Here is a 23,575-nt window from a genome sequence, read left to right as displayed (position 1 = left end):
AAGTTGTGTAGTCTGGTTGAACAAGCATAGCATTCCATCTTTTGTTTTAATTCATTATTTGCATGCAGTGATTACAGAGGTAAAGTACATCTGTATATTTCATCTCTAAAAGTACCAAAGAGAATTTGATAAAAATATTTGTAACCGAGTGTCTATACTCCAAGTTCGCTGACAAACGTAATTTCAGTTTGTACTCTTACAATGTAACCCCTACTTCACATGAAGCACATATTATACTTCACAGATTTTGTTTAAAATGGCACATATTAAACATTTATAAAACAATTCCATAAAATACAATCCATTCAGACCTACAACTTTCATTTGAAGCTTTTCTGATATGGAGAATAATTAATAATATAAAATGAATGATTTCTGAATCCATGTAGAGTGGTTAGCTTTACAGCAATTGATTGAATGAATATAAAAACAGCAAAAATTTGCTTGAAAAAAATGAGTACTCTACTAAAGTACTCTTTTGACTCTTCTTTCCAATGCCTCTGATTACTGGCGTTTGACATTTCTGGCATCTTCCTGCCTGGCAAGGGCAAAGAAATTCACTTCTGGAATGGGAGTGTCCTAATTACAGGGTTTTGTTTAGAATCTACAATTCATAAAATTTTTCATCAATACCTTAACTGAAAAGTGTCCAGCTAATGTAGATACGCAGGCAGACTCCAGAATGTAAAATCTGAATCAATATATTTGAAATTAACATGAGAGGCCATGTAGTTGCCAACCTCACCTGCACCCACTGTGATAGAGGTTGAGTGTTTCCCAAACACATGCACAACTTTCAGCTGCCCTTTCTCCACAATCACATACAGAGCATATGGGTCCAATCCCTCTGGTCGACCTTTTACACTGTGGTACACGAGCAATCCATGCGGTAGCCTGGTGCGAAACTGGAATGATATTTCACGGCACAATCTGCAAATCACACAATATCACACTGCTGTAATCTTTGTAAAGCCATGGTAAAAGTACTATGACTGGTATTCAACTGGGACACAAGTCCATCATGAGAGACGTATTGTTCTTGTACACAAAAGTGTGGGACAGCACTCAGCCAAAAAATTGGCTACATGCTAAGCATATATAAAACATGGGGGAAATAAAGATAATAAGCAGTAGGAGCAGGAAAACAAGTAGGTAAACAAGAAGAGAAACTAAGAAAAAGAAGAATAAGAACAAGCAGCAGAATAATAAGAAAAAAAAAGGAGAACAGATAAAAACAAGGATGATATACCTGTGGTTAAATCACAGCTTGAGATGGGAAAAAATTTAAAACAGGAAAAAAAAACTTTTGTCCAAGCATAATATCCAGGGCCTCAGAAACAGGTAAGGTCAGAATGGGCTTTTAACATTACAGTTCCCACCCCAAATATGAATGTCACTACCTGAGTTGGAATGTTGGTATTCGGTTTCCATCCAGTTGAATGAAAGTATTACTCTTCGCAAACATAAACACTTTGTGGTGCCCTGTCTCCTCAAATGTGAGCTCTTCTCCCCTCTTGTCTAGAGGAACAGGTGGAGGTGTCGGGACTGTAGGAAAGTATGTAATTTGAGGCTGTAATGTAGTCTTGAGGATTTCCTTCTTCTCTATGACCCCTTCAGGTTGATCTTCTTTCGACTCCTCATACTCCCTTGGCTGCAAGTAGGGTGACAATGTATCTGAGGAAACAATGCAAAAGGTTACAAAAAGTCTTATATTTCATACACAGAGACTGTGGAATTAATATAAACACATGTTGTGAAGTTGTGGTCAGTAATGTTCATAATTCTAAAAAACCCTCTGTTGCAACCATCATCTCATTGTGAAACAGATTTTCCAGTTGTTAATTGTAATAACTGTAATTCTGAAGTGTGTAACATTTAATTTCAGGCACAGCAGGGAGATCTGTATTACACAAAAGTGAGTGTGATGTTTTCACGTTTGCTCAGTCACAGAGGCAGGACGTTCTTAGTAACAACATTAGATAAAAAAATATTCTATTATCAAGTGCAGGTACCATTAGACAACTTGCAGAAGTGCTATTAGTATAAGGATGATAAAAATTCTGAAAGAATAGGGATGGAAAAGTAATCTGGAAGAAAGCACAGGAAGGCACAAAAGTAATAATAAAAAGGAAGAAAGGACATAAAGGGACAAAGGTAATAAAGAAATCATTCCACATTAAATTAAAACTGGCCTTTTCCACTAACGTAATTGTAAAATACAGTCTTGCAAGCAGTTTCTTTTATCAAGGTTTCCAGTCAATATTTTATACACTTTCATATTTCCCTCATATACATATATATATTACTGATACATCTCACCCTACAGATAGAAATATACTTACAGTCTCTACCCCTACAGTAGTACAGACACTCCATTTCTGTGTCAAATTTATTATCAACATCAGATGGGGTACAGCCCCCATATACAAAGATAAGACAATGACCCAGGCTGCTGTCATAGTACCATTTATACACATAGTTCTTGCATGGACCCAATACAGGTGCACTTGCACAACGATCTGAAACAAAATAATAGCCTTAACAGAGTTACATTTTTAATCCACAGGAGTAGGAACAGAAAAGTGGCAATGGATGTTTGGATAACTGCTAATTATAAACTCAGTTCAGCCATGGAAATATATTTGTAGACTGTCCATTGCTTAACTCAATTTACAACAATGAAAAAGAAATTGACATTTTGGAGATTAGCTCTGTTTATGTCTAGGTAAAATTAAAAGGCAGAATTCTGTGTGACCCCTATCACTGAGCCCAATGACAAAGCGACAAGCAGACAGAAAGACATACATACATTCAAATTAGACAAACACCAGGAAAATCAAAATGGAAAGTAGTATCACAAATAGTCCATATATGCTCTTTGTGATTCTGACTCTATCCTTGCATCTGTATTCTTAACAAATCTGTCGTTGATACCATACTTCACTGCACTGAATCATGATCCATCCCACTGACAGAAATAAAATATTTTCCTTTGTAAATCATTCAATACACATTTAGCAAAAGAATATGATAGTTAACACCATTAATACAAAATGCATCATTGAACCCAATATGAAGTCCATTCAATTCAGTTCACATTCTAAGAATCCACTTCCCTGAGATACATTTTAATATTATACTCCCAGATGCCTAATTTAAAATAGGTTCCCCAATCAAAATTATGTTTGTCTTTGTGGTTCCCAACATGATTTAAACACAAACAAAAAATCAGTATACAAATACTAAATAGACTACCTCCCCATCAAATACTTTGATAAAACTTATGATTTTCAATGCACCTGGCTTCTGTGTTGAGATGTTGAGTGGTGGCTGAGATGGCTGTGGATAGGAACAGACTGCCACAATAAACATCAAGAGGAGCCCGGCCACATTTTGCACCCTCATGACTGAAACACATAATGCATGCAGTACATCACATAAGCCTTTTATTATTAAAAACAGATAAGATCCAAATATTCTGTTTGGTCTGTTTGAAATGTGAGCAGGAAGATGATGTCCATGACATTGTAAAACCTGTTAAATACATAAATAAGATGCACAGCCTCACAAAATACTTCTACCAAGATATGCAGTACTCAGAGGTCAAAATCCCACTGACCAACGTTTCGGAAGAACTCACTACCTCCATCATCAGAGTAATGATCGCAGCGAACTCTGAAATGTCGGTCATTATCTACCAGACTACACAGTACAACATTCCATAAGACAACCGTATTTAAATTAGCTGAACCTAAACTGCGCAAACCTCTAGTCAAATTTAGTAAACAAATAAAATGATAACTAAATCGAACATCCTATCCTAACCTACCGTTGATCAAAAATACCGCGTTAACCGGTGTCTTTCTTCCTAGGTTGGCCTCATTGACTTATTCTTTTGCATGCGCAGTTTGCAAATGCACAACGCGGGAAAACGTTTGTAGCTCCGCCTATGGATGACTACCTATCCTAGTCAAGGATAACATACATTAGTCACATCGTCTGTGTTAACACAGATTACATGAGTTCGGCACAACACAGATAACCATATCCACAATTTTATCACCGAGAAAACTTAAACTTAACATGACGTTACAGTCTCCGAAAAATATCTGTAAAAGAATCTACAAACTTTAAAGGTTATTTTCGCCGCATTTGCACTTTTACTTATTATACACAGGGAGCCGGCGTACCTCAGTCATTATAGTGATTGGCTACGGACTGAAAGACCGGGGCTTGATCCCCGACGGGGTCAGAAGATTTTTCCTCTTAGATTCTGCGTCCAGACCGGTTCTGGGGCCCACCCAGCCTCCTATGGGTATCGGGGTCCTTCCTGGGGGTAAAGCGCGGCTGGGGAGTGATACTGACCACTTACCCCCCATCAAGTGCTGGTCAAGAATGAGTAGGAGCTATATCTCTCTCAGTGGGACAGCTTTATTTATTATGCACAGGCATTCAAACTAATGATATGATAATCGACAACCGAAGAGTTAATTGATTAATATCATTCTATTTTTAATCGGCTATTTAATTTTGGTTAAGAATAATACATTTTAAATTTGTCAACCACTTCGTTGTAATAAGAATTACAAGAAGTGGCCAACTGTATTTAATAGCAGTGTTTCTTTAGTTTCAATGACAGGAATTACTATTTTCACTACATAAAAGTGATGGATAGGTAGGTTCGTATATGTTTGAACTATGGCATGACCACCTAAACGGCAAAACGCAGTCATTTGGCACAGTCATGCACAATTGGTATACCCAATAAACAAATCAGACGGTCGTACGTCAGACCACTGCCATAGCACTTTAACAAAACAGTTCGAGTAACATCTGACTGGTTGTTTTAACACGGTGTAATGAGTAATTGCGCTCTTCGGCCGCTTGGAGCGGCAGTGTAGTGTATTCCTACTCGGTCATGGAATGACGATTGCGCATGATTCATAACCATACATAACAGCTCAGACGAGACATGCATAGAGAAGTCTGTGGGAATTATGCAGCGGCAGGCTGCGTTCATTGCAACAAGTAAATCGCGACTAAAAGTTGTCGGGAAAAATTTATTTTGTTGATTTTGGCCTATACTGGTCCACTGTAACATCAGCGGCAACCATAAAGCCATGTTCGTGCGTAATGCCGGTATACATACAAGACTACACAACCCAGATGACTTAATCTAAGTTCAAGAACTCAAATCCCACAACTCTGAAGATGCACCATACATAACTTTAACGACTTTATTAAAAAAAAAGTTATCACACAGAAAAATATTTTTTCAAAAAATATAAATATTTTTTAAGATCTACAACTTATTTTCGGATAGTATTGTATATGGGGAATTCAGGCAAACATGAGCACTGTAGATGTTACGAGGAACTTAAATTTTTCTTGTATCTGTGACCTAGTGGAGTTTTATCGAAAAGCGTACATGCTATTGGCGATTCTGATGAAACGTTTCGGCTGCGGTAAAATAAGAACTATTGTTCTTTCTGCTTCATTTTCCTGTACATCTGGATTAAAACGTAAATGTTTATTAAATGCGAACTTTATTTTTGATTCGCTCGTATATACAAGTCACAGAAGTGGTTGATTCAAATTCAGTCTCTAAACCTAACAGTGTCATTACATTTTGAAACCAGTATCAGCTTTCCGGGTATGATGACTTCGTATTAAGGTAATAAAAGCACAGTTTAGCTTAGGGAATAAGATATTTGATGACTACAATAAGAATTTGGAATTAATGTTATGATATTTAGTAGCTCATTTGAGATTTAAAACGGAATAATAATATTTGGAGTTCAGATATTCAGTGACGTATAAACAAGAAAACACATTCAGAATATGTGTTTGGGTATTTTTTCAATAAAACAGCTTTCCTTTGTAATTTTTTTTATAATTGCACCCTGCATGTCGGTGACGCGTATTGAGTAAAAATGGTTATGCAGTTTTTATACGCGATACTCATATTCCCCACAGCCAGGGATAAGATGGGCACAATGACATGGTAATCTGATTTTCATTGCAGACGAGCCAAATTCAAGTCGGTATATATGACTTTGGTACTGGAAATGGCTACATGTCTTCGGTAAGCGACTCTTACCTGTATCCTTTAATTTGAACTAAAAGTATAATTTTTGAAGTGTCCTTAACTATGCTCATACTTGCCCCATTTCCCGTATCAATTAAGTATAAAGAAAAGTAATGCATGCCTGTATGCAGTCATTGCAACAACAGATAAGCAATACGTAATTATAGAGGCCAATGAGGTATGCAAAATCACAAAAAATGTTCGACCATGTTCCAGTAGTTCCAAAAAGGAGAAATTATATTTTCGAAACCCTGTTAAGGAGCATGTGTGTGCGCGCATTACGCACGTGAGTGGCATTGGGGCCCACCCAGATCGGCGGCACCTATTAACGTTGTCTCCAATACCAACGCAATGACAGTGAAAATTCGTGAAGTAGGATCAGCACTAGCATCACTCAGTTTACGGCACTGAAGTTTTGCAGACTGCATTATATGTTTGAAAAGTTCGCAGCTTTTATTAAGAAAATGCACAAATAAACAAACAGAAATCAATTGGAGACATTCTTAGCCAAAATTCATTTTTATACATTTTAAGAAAAAGTCATTTCACAAAGTGTTGTAACAGCAGCAAAATCTTCTTCATCTCTTTTGTCGTCTCATTAACCTGCGCTGCTATTTCACTGTCAAACTCCTGCTGCCTCACTTTTTCTCATATTTCTTTATGTATGTTACATATTTATCTTTTTAGAACAACCAATTACCCATTTTATTATTCGTATTTCATGTCTTATGCTATCTGTGCTCCCATTTTCGGTCCACGATCTGACGAACGCTGAATGTCTGATCAGAAGTTGATTCATTACATCGAAATCAACAGAAGTGATTTCCAGTAACTTCTACAAACAAAATTAGTAGTTAACTCTGAAAGAGGATTCTACTGGTGACAAAATTACATAGAAGCATAACTACTGTTCCTTTCTCACCATAAAAACATTACAGTCTATACGGTAATATTTTAAATATAACCTTTGGATATTTGAGATAACTGCTTTTCTTTCTGCGTATCGATTTTTGTCCGATGAGATTTTTTACCGACAAAATTTCGCCTTCTGTAAAATGCAGAAACCAAAATTAAATCTGCCTCACAACTTCTATTTGTACCAAATTTCATTGAAATCTATGAAGGAGTTTCGCAGATGAAACATACGGAAACACAACCTCCCCATTAAATCTTCATTTCACGCACTTTGTGCAAATAATGCACGCGTTACTGGTCAGATCTAAACATACAGTTTGACGGACAAACACGCTTTCTTAATCGCTCCATTCAAATCGCTCTCTCTCCCCCTTCCACCATGTCACAATCCATCATCTGCCACTAACTTTGAAAGCAAACCAAAACACTCGATGCATAAAACATGGCATGCTTTCGTAATTCAATGAGCATTGTGTAACAGTTTAACATTTACTAAACTAGTAACGGTTAATTAATCAGAAACACACATGCAAATCGCTTGACGTCAAAACATAAACCACTGGGCAAGTCCGTATTCTTCCTGCGTTCGTAATTTTTGCTGGTTTGTTTTTTACCTGAATTTCGTTTCAATTTATATTCTAAATATTTTTATTTTGAGCGTTTAAAAATTGCGCTCAGTAATCGGTTCTGTTTTAAATATAATTCTGAAATAATATATCCTTTAGAAACCTAGAACTGCTTGGACCGAGGATCGGTCCTTCGCAAGACTACACAGAACACCACGACACAGAAACGTGCTGTATACATCCACACATCCATGCCTAGAGCCGATTTCCAATCCGGGTTCCCGATTTTTAAGCTACCCAGAAAAGTACGCAGAGTTACTCCGACCTATAGTTTCCTTGTTTATTAATGATTTTTTTCTTCAATTTTTAAACTGACTGAGAACTCCACAGTTAGGATTAGATTTTTCGCACGTTCCACCTCACCCACCTAATCTAACGGCCACTGCACGAGTATAATTGTTATTACCATTAATATCATTCGGTGTAAAAAGACACTGGCCCACAATTCTGGAGGTGTTGTAATTAGGGGCGAAGGGAAGCTGGCAGAATTCTTACTTTCCTTTTATTTTATTCGTTTCCCGTATTCCACCATCCTCCTTTTCCATCGGCTTTCCTTTTTTTCCTTCCCACATTTCTTTGTACCTTATCTCTCCTTTCTTTCGTGTTTTGCGTTCCTCCTTCCTGTATTTCTTCTCACGGTTGCTTATACCTCCTTAAGAATTTCTTCCATGTCTTCTTTTAGCTTTACTTTCACAATTTCCTTCTGTCTTCTTTGTCCCACCTTTCTTTCTTCTCTCACTCTCTCCGTCTTTCCTTTCTTTATCTGTATTTCCTTATTCGTTCCTTTCTTCTCAGATACTGGTACATGTGCAACACTTCTCGACTCGTTTCTGTAGTCAATATTGGCTTAAGTAATCCGTGTTATGACGTCATACCGCAGTAGCAATTAACAGAATGCAGCTCCGTTATCCATGTTTACCAGTACTGGTACTCGCGTGCACATTCGTTCCACGCTTCTTACGTATAGTACAGATACAGAATACAGATTAGCCCTTTAAGCAACAGTGCACCTGCTATAACATATATAATTGTATTTATGGGTATGATTCTCAGAATAAACAGCTATTAATTTCCTAACAGCATAAACCAACTCGTCTTTCAACTCGACTATTACTTTGGACATTGTCTATCGTCTTAGTCATGTGTTAAAAACCGCAACGTTTCCGAGATGGAATCTGTCTCAGACACCAGGTTAAGAAAGCGCTGTGGTTTTCAAAAAGTTACGAAGAATACGGAAAATGTCGAAAGTAAGTCAGCAATACACCATCGTCACAATCCTTTCCCCACGTGCGCTACATGCTCAACCCACCACAATCCTTGATTTTAATCACTGCAATAATATTAAGTGAAGAGTATAAATTATGAAGTTCATCATCATGTAATTTTCTCCATTTTCTTGTCACTTCCCCTTCCTTAGGTCCAAACGTCCTCCTCAGCAGTCTGATCTCGAACACCCGCAGTCGGGTTCTTCCCTTTAGAATGACAAAGTTTCTTTCTTCCCTCCCTCTTCGTGTTCTATTTACTATTTCCATTAGTACATCAAAGAAAGTTTTGTATATTTGATTCCCTTCAATGTACCAATAAAAAATAAGCGAAGGCAGGAAGAAAGGAAATAAAGAGAAATAAAGATCCCAGAGTGAAGCAAACATAAAACCTTATTTGTAAAGTCGTTCTACCTGATTTAAAAGGAAGCCTGTCTAGAACGGAAGACACACACACACAGACACACACACACACACACACACACACACACGTGTTACAAGCACGTCTTACTATACCAGGATGAAATAAACGTATTCTCAAACGAGCAGTATGCTCCCAATTATACAAGGTGAGTGTTACATTGCTCATGTATCATGCAGTTTCGAGCAATGATGCGCTATTAAACATTCGCTTAATGAAGATAAAAACAGCAACCGATGATTATCTGTTAGAACACGAAAGAAGAGAAAACGATGCTTCTGAATGTATAACACGTGGTTCTCACGGCTGCAAGTTTGAAGATGACTGCCTTCAGAGCGCTTCAACCCAGAAGGCAGCCATCTTAATGTTTCCAAAACTTATAACCTAACCTACAATTTTCGATGCGTTATCAGCAGAAAAATGTCTCAGGCTTGGAACTGGTTTTCTTTTCTATTTTGTGAAGTGCCCTGATTCTAGCAGTGTAAGAGATACGACGCGTAATTTGAAGATTCTAGCGTCTTAGTGCAAAATTCACGTTTTCACAGACGAGGATACAGAGATCGACCATTTATAAAAACAAAATAACACTACGTTATTCGAGAAGACTAAGTCATAGCGGTATAACAATTACATGTGTATTTTTATATAGCAGCCCAGAGCTTTCGGTTCAAATCCAAAACGCTGCAATAACCACACAGGCATAGGCCTATTATATTATATCCCCAATTTCGGATATAATTCTATTTTTGAAAATGATGTGTGGGAAACGAAGGAACACGCAGCTCTGGAGTCGTCTGCGCGGTTGTTAACTGTAACAGTTATTGACTCCGAAACGAAGGACCTGACATTCTCAATGTTGTCAAAGTAAAGAGTTTCGTGCTGCTCTCTGCGCTTGGACGAAACGCCAAGTCACGCTAAGGTACGGCCTTGACCCGATCTTATTTTCAGAAACCTCTGACATTTAGGTGGGAGCAAATTAGAGGGATTTCAGTGCAAGGGATAAAGGAGGTAGCATCACATCACCCAACCGACAGAAAAGTCAAGTTCTGCTAGCCAGTCAATCACAGATTGCCTTTGAGTAGTGAGGCCTCACAATCTGAAAAGTTTAATTAAAATCTGATTCAGACAGCAAGAATGAGAGTCTTGAAATTCTGAATTATCAGAAGATTATAAGTCCCGGGAGAACACGCTCAAATATCCACCCAGAACGTGGGTAATGTACTTAGGAAAATGTATAAAAATGCATTTTAAAATCACATATCCAGTTATTTTCACTTATAGTTACACTTTGGCGTAAATACAGATGAAAAGAGGGATATAACTTTCAACTGAGACAGAGAGGTTGAATATCATTTAGACACATGTAACTTAGCTTTTTTCTTTCTTTCTTGGTACAAAGCAACATAAAACTTGTGTACTGCAAGTTATAAATATGCATCTTCTACACAAAAGATCTTTTGTATATAGAATAACAGTGTGTCAACAAGTCTTTTGAAAAGTCGTAATTTTAATAACCAGCTCAACATCCTCTATACTCTCGAGTTGATGTCAATCTAAAAAAAGAAAAACAGATATTCATCCTCAAAGTAGCCTTCCCGTGTAAACCCAGTTACTACTCATGTTCTACCGTTTATTCTAGTCAGGGACTGCGTCAGCTGTTCCTACTACACGTTACTCCACGCCTAATCCCCAAAATCAGAAGGACTGCAAGATTCTAAAATGATTGCTGGCAATTAAACGTGCACGAAACGGCACCATCACATTCAGATTAATTCACTTCAATTTCATGTTTATGCTTTGGTTTGATCTGAAGACGGTCTTCAGGATATAGCGCCTCCATCAACAGAGCACCCTGATGATGGTGGGACCAAGCACCTCTGAATCGTCTGAAAACTACCAGACTACACGACGCACCGTCCCAGAAGACAGTCATCTTCATCCTCGCGCCCGTGAGAACCTGAAATCTTAACTTGGTTTGATCTATTTAATGTTCTCTTTAAACCACTGAAATAGTATTACGAGCAATAGCAGAGTTTAAATTTCCCTTTCACAAGGATCGACCACAACACAGCATTTTTTCTGTGCTCTGATCGATTCCTTCTGTTTCTGCGGATGTTAGCTGTAACTTTTGTACTACACTGTACAGCCCTAACGGTGTCTTGTCATGCAAGTCGTGTGATGTGACGTAATCGCTATGATGTCCAAGTTTGTGTTCAAACATCTCAATTCCTTGATACACATTCTGATATTTCGAACACCATGCTGCCACTCCAAATTGATTATACCACATGGTTAGCGAGAATTTAGAGTAAAACTCTCTCACACGGAGAAATCGATGTCTCAGCAACTAATTCACTCACAGGACACAAAACAGGCCAAATCCAAAAATATTATTTCGCGAATATGGAATGGTCGTGGCCTATTTTATTATATCCAGAGTAGTCTGAATGTTCTAGGAAAACCACGTATAGTCTATGATGCCCTTCCCGTCCTCACTCCACCTAGACAAGGGCGAATAATCCATTTCCGAGGTGGAAGCACCCATTCAGCAGATTCTGTTACTCCCAATGACCAACCTACAAATGAATGTGTGTTGTTATAACCTGTGTCATGGTAATACTGTAAAGGGATTTTGGGCCTTGTGAGAATATTTTTGATTATGTGTGTTTACTGCTTTAGGTCTTCGCATCATTCTTGACGGGAAATTTATTAGCAGCGTGATAATGAGAATTACGACAAATCTACAGATTAATGTGGACTGTGAACGACGATTGAGACTTTGTATTCTTCACTTTTCCACAGTTTTATCTTCGGCAGAGGCGATGACTTCGATGTGTGAACGAAGAAGTCTTCACACAGACTTGACTGAGGTTCGAACCTCTGAATGCGAGGTCAATGTCGTACCCTGAGACCACCAGGTCCCTTTATTAAATTATAAAATACGAAACTCTGATTTTTAGAGACTCTCTGTATGTATTTAAAGGGAAAGTATGTGAACATATTCTTCAGAGATCTTCTTACATTTCTCTTTGATGCGTTCGTGGCTTCTATAATCGCTGAACAGTGACCGTTTCCTATCCCGGCCCCCTTGCCAGTTGTGCTCAATTAAAATGATTCATCTGCTCGGCCCACCGCCTGGCTCTACTCAGCAAAGCCGAGCATGTCCAACGGAAAGTATGAACTTCTCTATTACAATTACAAGAAAATATAAAAGTGTGGCACACCATCGATCCTCGCCCTGTAAGTAGAGACACAACTTTTAACTCCTGTGTTTCTTTGTGGTAATGGCAAACTGAACTCTCTCGTGGATCTATATGAGCAATAGAAATTTCCCCACACTGCAGCATGTGTCTAGTTCTTTAGAACCTTAAAATTCACCACACCAGCGGCACATGCCTTTGATAGGTTTACATACTTGTTTGAAGTTACCTCCCAGACGACTATGCGGCTTCCGCCCCGTTAGCACGAAACATCCGGAGAGACTACACCTGTTGAGAGAACTTACGAACAAAACAGTAGCCACTGTTCGCAGCAAAAGGAGAAGAAAAACAAAATATAAAAAGTGACGCAGCAGGAGAACATTAAAATGAAATGTTTTAAAATAGTATTTATGAAAGCAACTACATTAAAACCTATCAACGGAACTTGAATCAAAAGAAATCTAAATTAAATGAAGCCCGTATTCATCGGAACATGACAGAATGACGACAAAATGAAACATTGCCGTTTGAAAATGTCTGAAGCGAAACTTAAATTAGAACAAGGATTTGACGAAAACAAGTCTATTTGTGTCACGTTCGTAACATCTTCTTCCATACATCTTTCCTGGAATTTGTCAGAGAAGAAACACTTCTGTCGCAAGTGGGAAAGAATTTCGCATCACTGTCGAAAAGACGTGCAGAACACTTTAACGGTACGAACAAAAATTCAAAAAGAAAAAACCGTATGACAGAAAAGAGAACTGTAATATATTAGAGCCGGTATCTCATTTCAATGTTCTGTGGAGTAACATAACATAGAGTATAAATTATTTCAATAGTATGATACAACATGCGATTCCTTAAGCATAGAGATTTTGACAGAACAGAAAAACACATGAAATCGTGAAGTGACAAGTGAAAACTCAAAATTTACTTTGCATAGTATTGATGAAGTACACAAAGCATCAGATGACGCTTTGGAAATACTCCAGTCTGGAGTACGATCCAATTGCCGCAATTCCATACAGCGTGATATGAAGTCACGTTACAGAATTGTTACTCTGATCAAACAACTGTTCGCAATTCTGAGACCTGCAAGCTTTAGAAGTTAAATGATTATCATGCTTAATTATGTGCTCCATTAAGATATTTAATGATTCTTATAACTGAACTGGTAACAGACTCCATGATAAAGAATCTTCCTTCAGCTGTACGTACTGTCTCAGCTGATCAGAAATTCTCCCCTTTACAGGATCAGCCCCATGCAGACCTCTATTATGTTTAATTGTGCATACACTTGTGTTTCCTTGCAATGAAATGTATGATTGTGTCTGTTTACGGTGGCGTGTACAGGAGAATGGCGATTTTCACAAATAGCGAAATGTGCACAGGCGGTTCTTACCAAGTACTACAAACGTATTTCAAATAAAACCCTTGCTGGGCTACAATATTTGCAGCTGTGCAACGCCAAATTCCTTGCCGAAATGCGTCGTTGTAACATGTACACCAACTATGTAAAATAAATTAATTCTTAGTTATATGAAAGAATTTTCCTTGCGTGAGGGTTATATATACATATCGCTGAAGAAGCAACATTATGTTTAATACCCACAGAACATTTTAAAGTAAGCTGAAAAACATAAAATATAATAACTGTGTGTACACAATCAATAAGCGAAATATATACATAAAAGTTTTAAAAAAAATGACTTGGAAGTAACGGTATAGGTGAGAAAACAAATGTTATATTTTAAAATTAATTAATAAAATTATTTTAATCAATTTCCACTAGGTAATGCCAACTAAAAAGTTTCTTGCAGTAATTAAGTCAAATGATAACGTCACTGTGAATGGGCGTCTGCGCATAAGCGTCACTGACCTAACTTAACCTAACCCAACCTAACCTAACCTAACCTAATTCGGTGAAATCTACTCCCCTCGCAACTGACGTCCCAAGGTAAGAATTTCGTAACTGAGGAATGGCTGGACGGATATTCTTGACACTTTTTATGGTCGATGTGCCATACTAAACATCTTTAAAACCGAAAATAGTCCTTGTGATGCCGTTCTGACAAGAATTCAAATTAGCGAGGTAATGCATTGATGGCGCCATGAGCAAAGCCCAATCTTTCCTAACCTTTCATTTTGCATTTCGTAGTCCGTTATGTAGATGGTTTATTGCATTACGACGCTGTATCGACTGAACAGATTATTTTGCGTGGAATATAATAATTACCAGACATGACATGGAAAGAATAGGTTATAATGACCAATGTGAATCCCCTGCTACTTTAATATAAACTTCACTTTCACATGGATCAGTGACTGAACCATTAGCTTGTGTTCATTTGGTTTCACTTCATACACACAAGTGCTCTTCAGAAATTATATTAACTTAAAATCTTGAGTCTGATTCATTGCTTACAGCACAAACGCCCTTAATATCGTATGCACCTGCAATTCTCCTTGTTTCCGGTGATTTTAGTATTCCTGAGGTAAGCAATTGTACTGTGGGTTGTAAACGCGTCAACACTTCCGGTCATGCACATCGCCCTCTCTGCATCCCACAAATTTCAATTGTTATTCTGGCGCGTTGCGACACCCGCAACACTGGTGGCCTAGTGAATCAACTTCCATTGTTGTTGAGAGATCGTGATCACTACAGCAGTTACTTTGTTTCAATGGAACGTTAGAAATCCGTCGATATTCGTGCGAGCTTTGCAGCCAACTCGTAAAATCAACATAGAACTCTGAGGTCATGTCAGTATCCTCCTCTGTTAACACGTTTTATCTACGAAACTACTTGGCAAGATTCTTTAAAATTTTATAATGTCGATCAACACTATAAGATGACAAACTGTTTGCTTCGTATATAATATAAACCCTTTTTACATGGAGCTCAAATCGGAGCTTGTAGCTTTATTAATCTTTTGGAAAAAGATCATCCAATGAAAATATTGCACGGACATAATACAAAGTATAGATCACAATACGACTTGCATCTTGTGTTTCAAACATGTTTCGGTACGGTGTGTAGGCCTACTTGATGAAATATAAGGAAAACTATTTTAAATTTAGGAGTGCGTGGAAAGCTTTGCAGCTGTTAAAACTTTCAGTTTCGTAACTTATTTTGGTTATGGTCTCCCCATATAATAAATGCATTGTTCTCCAAATATCCCACTTAATCCCTAATTTAATAATAGTGTAGAGATATACTAGCGTCTGAAATAATAGGTGTGTTTTGCGGCCTAAGAATAGATGAGAAGGTCAACGAAGTATACAAAATTAAATTGAAAATATTTTTTTCATCCTATGTCCTGGGAACAGCTCTCTGCAAATATGTGTTATTCTCGATGGTCTTACCACTCACTGTCTGGCATCGCGTCCAAATGCTCCAAGTGTATTCACAGTGCTGATAACAAGATTCAGCCAGAAGCGACAACGCACAAGTGACGTTACATGATTGTAAATAGGACGAGATAATGGGGCGGGGTGTGGGCAACAATGGACTAAGTACATTTTTCTTGGCAGAAACACACTGTTGCCAAATGCGTCCTTCGAGTTTGCATCCATCACATGTTTTGATGATCATTTCTTGTAGATATGAATCAAAACAACTCCATGGAGCAGGACATCTTTCAGAAGCTATCAGCCTCTCAGCTAGGCAAAAAAATCCCAAAACCGGCCATTATTTCTGTGTTCAAGCCATATCAATTCGGTCTATATCCCCATACAATATTTCTTCAAGATCGATTGTAATGTCATACTATCGTGTGTGTCTTTGTCTATTTCCTTAGGATCTACGAATAAAATTCTGTGTGCACTTATTTTTCCATGCATGCTAAATTCCCCGCCCATCGCGTCCTTTATTACATTGCCGTAACAGTACATGGTCAACCTAATGTCATTACCTCCAAATGAGTCCGTCGCCACTCTGTTTTCGCACACTTTCTGGTGTTGTCTTGTGGCAACGTACCAATTTTCACGCCCATACAATACAACAATTAAAACTGCAAAGACATTAGCTGTATCTGTGACAGATAATCAACAGCACGCCCTACAGTTACCTTTCCTTGCGTTTCTTTAGCACGCACCATGTCGAGGAATGTTTCAAATAAATGTTGAACATAGACGTAATATACGCGCAACTTATCTCGAGAGTTGTCTTCCCACTCGATCTGTTCGGCCAAGTGAAGTTGGTGCTAGAAGGCGTTCTACTCACTGCCAAGAAATCGGTAGAATTTACCGGTAATGTTAATGATCTCCCACTCCTTATTTATTGTGAACTATTTTGTTAAACCTGCTGATCGAACGATCTGAGCGGAGGAAATATTTCCTACCAGACTCGAACAGAAACCTTTTGTTCCGATACTGTCGACTCTCATTTGGCCAACAAGATGACCTTCCTGTACAATACATACTGTATTTGAGTTTTATATCAAGCCGATGTTGATAAACTGTATGTTTTAAGTTCATCTAGTGAGTTTTGTAAAATGAAGTTTCGTATGTCGGACTGGCGGGTCAAAATGACTAAAAACAAAACTGTTAGTGTAATCTGGATATGTACAGACAGACAGGTATGAGTTCCCCTCTATGCGTTCACTTTATATAATCTGTACAAATAAAGGATGGTAAGTGGAACTTCAGGTGACAAAACAGACGAGACTGGATAACGGAAATCAATTCATTTTAAACAGCATGCTTAAGGAACGAAGCCTATAATATGTACAGTAAAACCTCTCTAAGTTGGACACTTGGGGTTCCAAGAAAATGTGTCCAACTTACAGAGGTGTCCAAGATAGAGGGAAAGAGAAAAATCAGATTGTGGTCTAATGACAATATAATCTATTTACTTACATATACTAACTACTGTAGGCTTACTTTGGCCAATGAGTTCATTTATGAGTGCCTTTTAGTTTACAAATTAAGCAGCAATTGTTTCGTTGTCTATAGCACAGTGGTAATTATGTGAACCACCTCCTTTTACGTCAAATATCTAGGCACTTAGACGTCGCGGTACGTCATATGGTTCCCAGATTAGACAGCTGCTGTGTAACCTTTTACAGCAGTGGTAACTACAGGTACCAGTGTTTTATCGTTAAGCAGCTAGAAATGTTGCTTACAGAGTCTTGGGTCTCATTGCTTTTTCAGAATAAACAGCGACTATTTTCCTAAGCGAAGGTAAGTTTATGTTTACCATTCCGTGAAGATGCATCTGGGAGCAATGGTACAGCTCCACGCATTTTTTACATCGGCAACAGACGGATATGAGCAGTCAGCTTCGCTCCCCGGCCGTCTTATACCAAGGGAAAGAGTCCCCATAACCACTGAATGGGGTGCAAAAAAGTCCCTACCGGGAGTCGAACCTCAGTATTACAGTGGGTAGCGTAGTCATTTTACTGAAGTGTCTCTGGACATTAACTGAAAGACGCAGCAACTGGAGGAATGTATGAACTTTTACGACACCGCTTGTAAGCGGTTGTGCCATAAAACAGTATTGCACACATCCTTTAGTTGGTTTCCTAAACGCGTTAAATACGTGGCTGATGTAAAACCGTTTTATCTCTGTGAAGACTCAATATTATCGTCACTTAAATGCAAATGGATTCATTCTAATCTAACACAATATTATCTAGCTTTTGTCGGCCCTTGTCGTCTGACACCTCCTGGCTGCGTTGTCGAGGTTCAAATACTTGTGAGTAACAAATCAAAATTATACGATTTATTAAATAATGATTTCTGCCATTTTCTATTTCAAAATCTTTTATCTTCGCACACTCAACCAAAATACCTATGAATTACAATACAATTATATACCTACAATCTTATATTGCTCGTATATGCGTGTAAATCTTAGGAGAATATTTGGGCGTAATAAATACGATGCAGAAAGAGGAAGGAAAAATTGCATGAGGAGCTTCAAAATTCGTTCTACTCGCCTATTACTCTTACTGCCGTAGAATAAAGAAGGGTGAGGTGGGTGCAAAATGTAGGAGGCCTAAGAGTGGGGAAGTACGAAATGCATACAGAATTTTGACCCGAAAACCTCAACCTGTGTACTTACGTAGACTGTAGGATATAGTTAAAATATGTTTCAGAGAAGTAACCTATGGTGTGAAGGGGTGAACTGGATTCAAGTGGCTCAGGATAGGGTCCAATGGAGAGTTTTTGTGAACACGGTAATAGACATGAGGGTTCCATAAATGCCGCTCAGCAAATATCTGCTATTCAATGCCCCAGTACCGTGGTCTTCGTTACGGATACCTACTGTCGAATGAGAAATTAAATTTTAACGAGCAAGGAGCTGAGAACAAGGTTTAAGCCTGCATCCACGGCCTATTTTGAGCTTCTATATAAACATTTGCCAGGAGGGACTGGTCAATTAATTCATTAGGCCTAATTAGTTTAACGTTAACTCAACTATACTTGTCGCTCACGACTGCAAATGCATAAACAATTCAAACCATTTCTTTAAACAAGAACGGGCACGTGCAAGGCCGTCACACAACTGGAAAACACACGAAAATAAGGACGAATATCGAGTCAGGGCAAGATCTGAATCACGAGATTCGAGCCTCCAAGTACCCTAAAGCCTTGTTCACACAAGTCAAAAGTTACTTGAACGCAAGTCGCTTGGATTCCAGCAGCGTCAAACTTTAAACTTGCGTATTATCAAATACTTCCCTTGCGATGTTGTGAATTCCGTTTGAGATTTAAGGTGCACGTGGCCGGCGGTGGTCTTCAGAGTTGTAACGCCATGCGCACATGTAAGTAGGTACTAACGTTTCGGATGATCATACTGCCTCGATCTTCAGAGCCAAAGATAATTCATTCCTCACAGAAATGTGTTGTTTTGTAACTTTACACTGGGATTCTCAGCTAGTTATTTAACTAGCTGCTTATTAAGTGCCCGGGATTCGAAAACCCAATGAAGCAGTTTTTTTTCTTTTCGCCACCATGTTTAAACCGACTCTGAGACCCAACCCAGTCGAAGCCAATGTATTTCTCCCCTGAGATAAAGACATTAATCAAACTTGAAGCTTTCGGTTCCTGATGACAGGAATCGGCCTACTACAGCTGGAGAAATATACAAATAGAAGAAGGAATAAGGAAACCAGGATGATGAACAACAAAGAGTAGTAGAAGGTGTGTCAAGATAAGAAAACGAGGATAAGAATAAGAAAAGAAGAAGAAGAGGGTTATTTCGGAACTGACATTGTTGTTTTTATAAAAAACAGGTGTTACGTACGTGTGTAAGAGTAGGAGTGCTCCATTGTGTGGACTGGTTCAAACTGGTCTGGAATTTACACGGATTGTGGAAAACCAGTTCCAATCTGACTACGTCACTCTGAACTGAGTGCGCTCATGACGTAGAGAGTGTGGTATCTCTCCTACTTCGGAGTCTTAAGCGCTCGTTTCACAAATGAGGGTCAGGCGACCGAGTCATGGCGGTAAGACTACTACATCTGATGTGAAAATATGTCACTACCAGAATTTATGTTATTTTAAATAGGTTTCGTTTTCAGTTCTGCGTTGATTCGGTTTTGTTTACAGTCGCGAACACCAGTACACTGCGTCGAGTTTAAACGCATGAATGAAACAATGTTCCAATCAATATGAGTATCGTCTCCACACATCTTTGTCAGCAGTCAATTCCTGGTGCTACACCCCGGCCCAGGATTGGTTTCTTGAGTCGCCCGTCAGCATGGACAAGGGCAGACCTTCAGTTCAGAATTGACTTTTGGTGCCCGATCGACCTTCGCTGTCCGCTGATACAGAGGCTTTGTAAATCCTTTGAAAAAGTAGCACGACTAGTCGGATAGAAGATGAAGACAGACACTTGAATGGCCATAGTATGATACTGAATAACCTTAATATTTTATTGAGTGTTGATAGATGTCCAACTTCGCAGCTTAGCTTCGACAGGTCACAGCATATTGCTCTTTCTAGAGCACGACGGGCTGGTAACTAGCAGCACAGTGATTGAGATAATGATAATGACAATAAGGAGTTCGATCGCAGAATCCGTACACCTGGATGTAAACGCAGTCTTGGACCGCAATGGGATCGCAGATTTCAATCCGATGCGTCTCCGTAGTTTTCTGTTATACCCACCCGAGGTTTGGAAGACGTTTCCTGGAACTTCTGTGTTGTCCTGCGATGGGTCTAACTCCCATCCAAAGAATTCAACCATTCAGAGCCTCATAATTAGACTAATTTCAAATTCATACGTGCCTGAGAGTCACAGAACAATGCGTGAAGTTCTACCTCGGTATTAATTTCGTTATAAATTAATTGTTACAAGCCGAATAGCACCACAGCACAATGCACATCACATCTGTAAATTATTCAAATAAAATGTTAGATTTTAATGAGCCCCAGTGTCTATGTAATCAACGCGTACCATAATTTTTATACGATGAACAGTTACAATAACCACCACCATTTTCCCATCAGCGAGGGCGCAACAAAGAATCGGATTTGTTACCCAGTAGCCCTGAGGATGGCAGCAGAGATTGTTGTCAAAACATTGGCAGAAGATATGGTTCATTCACCATTCAGCCACCTGGCCCAGCTGGTAACCCGAGAGTCTTTCATCAGTTACAATAACATTTGTGAAATTCGCTGGGTTACATGTAATGTAGGGGTCAAATTTATTTAACCGGAACAGGCCACCCTAATATATGTCACTGGTGCTTGTAAGTGAATTGGACAGGATGTGGAAGGAAGTGGTAGTGGCTTTTCTGTACTCTCCTGCTATTTCACTGAGGTATTGAGGAAAAAATTAAACATATCAGAAGAACAGTCGGTCCCCAGGTCGGGATTTCAAAGCGGAGTCTCCCGAATACGAAGCAGAAGCAATAACCACTCAGTCCCGACGTTTGGTTAGCAACTGGGTTTTAATCAGTTATCCAGATGAAGAAAAAACGGTCACTTTATTCAGCGTGAGATACACCAACAGCCCAGCACAGAGTGAGTGAACGCTATAATCGAGTGATTAGGTCAGAATGACCCGGATTCGACTGTCGACCTGGAGTCCAGTTCTGCTAAATATGTTTTTCGTGGTTTTCCTCGGTTGCACAGAAAGATTCTGGGATCGTAAACTACCTTCAGAAAGGCCACAACATTCACTTCAGCATCTTACAAATTCACCATCACAATCACGCAGTGTATAACCAATGCAGTTTAAAAGCCAAAAATAAATATACCAAAATTCACAATCTATAAGAATATTAGTTTAATAAGAACTGGTTAGGAGTAGACCTATGCTGTGTCCTGTTTTACGCTCTTGCGCCATTCACACTTGTTGGCACACAGAGAGCGACGCAAAAATTCTCAAGCCCATAGGTCAGTATCAGCTATCTCAATGCTACACAGCGATAATATGCTACATATTCTGGTTGTTTATTCCAGATTGCGTGCTTACTGCAGCCGAAGAGTCTGTTAAGTTTTTTTCCACGAACTGCATTAAATGAGTGGATAATGAGGAAGTCGGCCTCTCTCCACGTGTTTCATTTCCAGAATATTAACGTCTGTACTAATTAATCTACGGTATATACTAACGTTCTTGGGGGAATTTCATTTCAGTCCCTATGGGTCCAATAAAACCGCTGTTTTATAATAACGCCATGGCGACGAATCTTAATCGAAAAAGTTATAGCTGCTCAGCTGCTCAAGAAAAATCCCTGTTATACTGGGCATACAACCGACTTCCAGAACATAAACCGAAGGTTTAACACTGTTTATACCTATGACCGCCATGGATACGGCGTTGGCCCAGTTCGAAAGACCTCCTTCTTGGTCTTCCATAAATCACAAAGTTTCTCGTCATTAACAGCCTCCAGTCCCCACCGACTTAATGTTTTCAATCTCTTTTTCTGAGCTCCTTATTTTCAAACACTTGTAATTTACGTTCTTCTCCTCCTCCTCCTCCCCCCCCTCCCCCAAGTGACCGCAATTCGCAACATTACAATACAAATATCATCTTTAGTATTTTAAAAGGAGGCAGAATAATAAGTTTCTTTATCCAAACACGGGGGTTGCGTTTCTGCAAATCGCCGCACGTACTGAAAACACGCGTAATAGGAAACGTACAAACACCATTTTATTGTTAAACTGGCACCACAATTCTTTGATGCTTCGCATATCATCTTCATCACATTCCCTGGTAAACCTGGAGAAGGTTCGACGCAGGTTAACGGGCTTTACAATTTGGCCGCAGATAGGATATTGATGTTTTCACGATGCTCAAATGAAACCGCGAATCACGAAAACGCGAATAACAAGTCACCTGTATGGGTTTCTAACTACAACAAACATCGCATAGAGGCCGATAATCGATAAATGAACACTGAGACCAACAGTCGGTATGTATCTACAATAAATAAAAGTTAGTAATTAATTATAAGAGTTGTGAACGATATGAGAGGCTGGTCACGTTTGGTGAACTTGAAATAACTAGGGTGGAAACTGTGGGGGCTTATCTGAAAGTACTATACCAGCATTTGTCTGAAAGGGCCGTGGAAATCCACGAAAACAAGTCACGATATTCGGTACCCTGGCCGAGATTCGAATCAGCGCATCGCGCATACAAATCTAAAGCTTTGTAGCGAAAATGAACTTCAGCAGATTAGTAAATTTTTAAATGCAATACACAAACAACGAGAGATGTGACATCACAAAAACAAGTCTGGCAAAAGAGTGTACAGTGTTTGTAAACTTGGTGTTAAACATCAATACAAACAATCGAGTAACGAAAGTAAACTGGGAATGTCATTTAAAGCCAAAAAACCTTCATGGTGACCGTGTTGTCAGAAGCAGCGCCAAACCCGTTCGCTATGATTTGTTTACTGTGGTTTGAAGATAACAAAGACAAATTATGCAACGTGACTTACCAAGATGACTTCAGCGCTGCTTTGAGACGACTCGTGCACATACACTCGATTTCACCTACTACTGCACACAACTTAACGCCAATGAAGCTTCAGAGCGACTGGCGCTAGTGAAGCGAGTTCACTTAACAAAACACTGGCACACAGCAGAGTAGTTGATAGATGAATGGT

At 38.9% G+C, this 23,575-nt stretch overlaps 1 protein-coding gene across 8 annotated transcripts in view; it reads right to left on the bottom strand.

Annotated features, from left to right (window-relative positions):
- axo (axotactin) overlaps positions 1–23,575 on the bottom strand; it is a 78,577-nt gene extending 55,002 nt beyond the window's left edge. For 3 of the 8 annotated variants that reach the window (XR_015536124.1, XM_087352519.1, XM_087352520.1), the window contains exons 1-6: positions 23,408–23,574; positions 12,742–12,800; positions 3,300–3,407; positions 2,343–2,519; positions 1,401–1,674; positions 746–930 (exon numbers count right to left, since the gene is read on the bottom strand). Coding sequence is in view for 7 of the 8 variants with exons in the window: in XM_087352519.1 (XP_087208645.1) it covers positions 746–930; positions 1,401–1,674; positions 2,343–2,519; positions 3,300–3,407; positions 12,742–12,800; positions 23,408–23,448 (844 nt within the window). In the remaining variant the exon portion in view is untranslated. Of the gene's footprint in view, positions 1–745; positions 931–1,400; positions 1,675–2,342; positions 2,520–3,299; positions 3,408–3,829; positions 3,927–12,727; positions 12,801–23,407 lie in introns of those variants that run through there. The other 5 variants (XM_087352521.1, XM_087352516.1, XM_087352515.1 and 2 more) reach the window with 5 other exon arrangements.

Source organism: Zootermopsis nevadensis, unplaced genomic scaffold, assembly GCF_977971745.1.
Source record: "Zootermopsis nevadensis isolate Lab colony 2312 unplaced genomic scaffold, Znev_1.0 Znev_ptg000021l, whole genome shotgun sequence".
NCBI classification, from domain to species: Eukaryota; Metazoa; Arthropoda; class Insecta; order Blattodea; family Termopsidae; genus Zootermopsis; species Zootermopsis nevadensis.
This window is presented reverse-complemented; position numbering and strand designations above follow the sequence as displayed.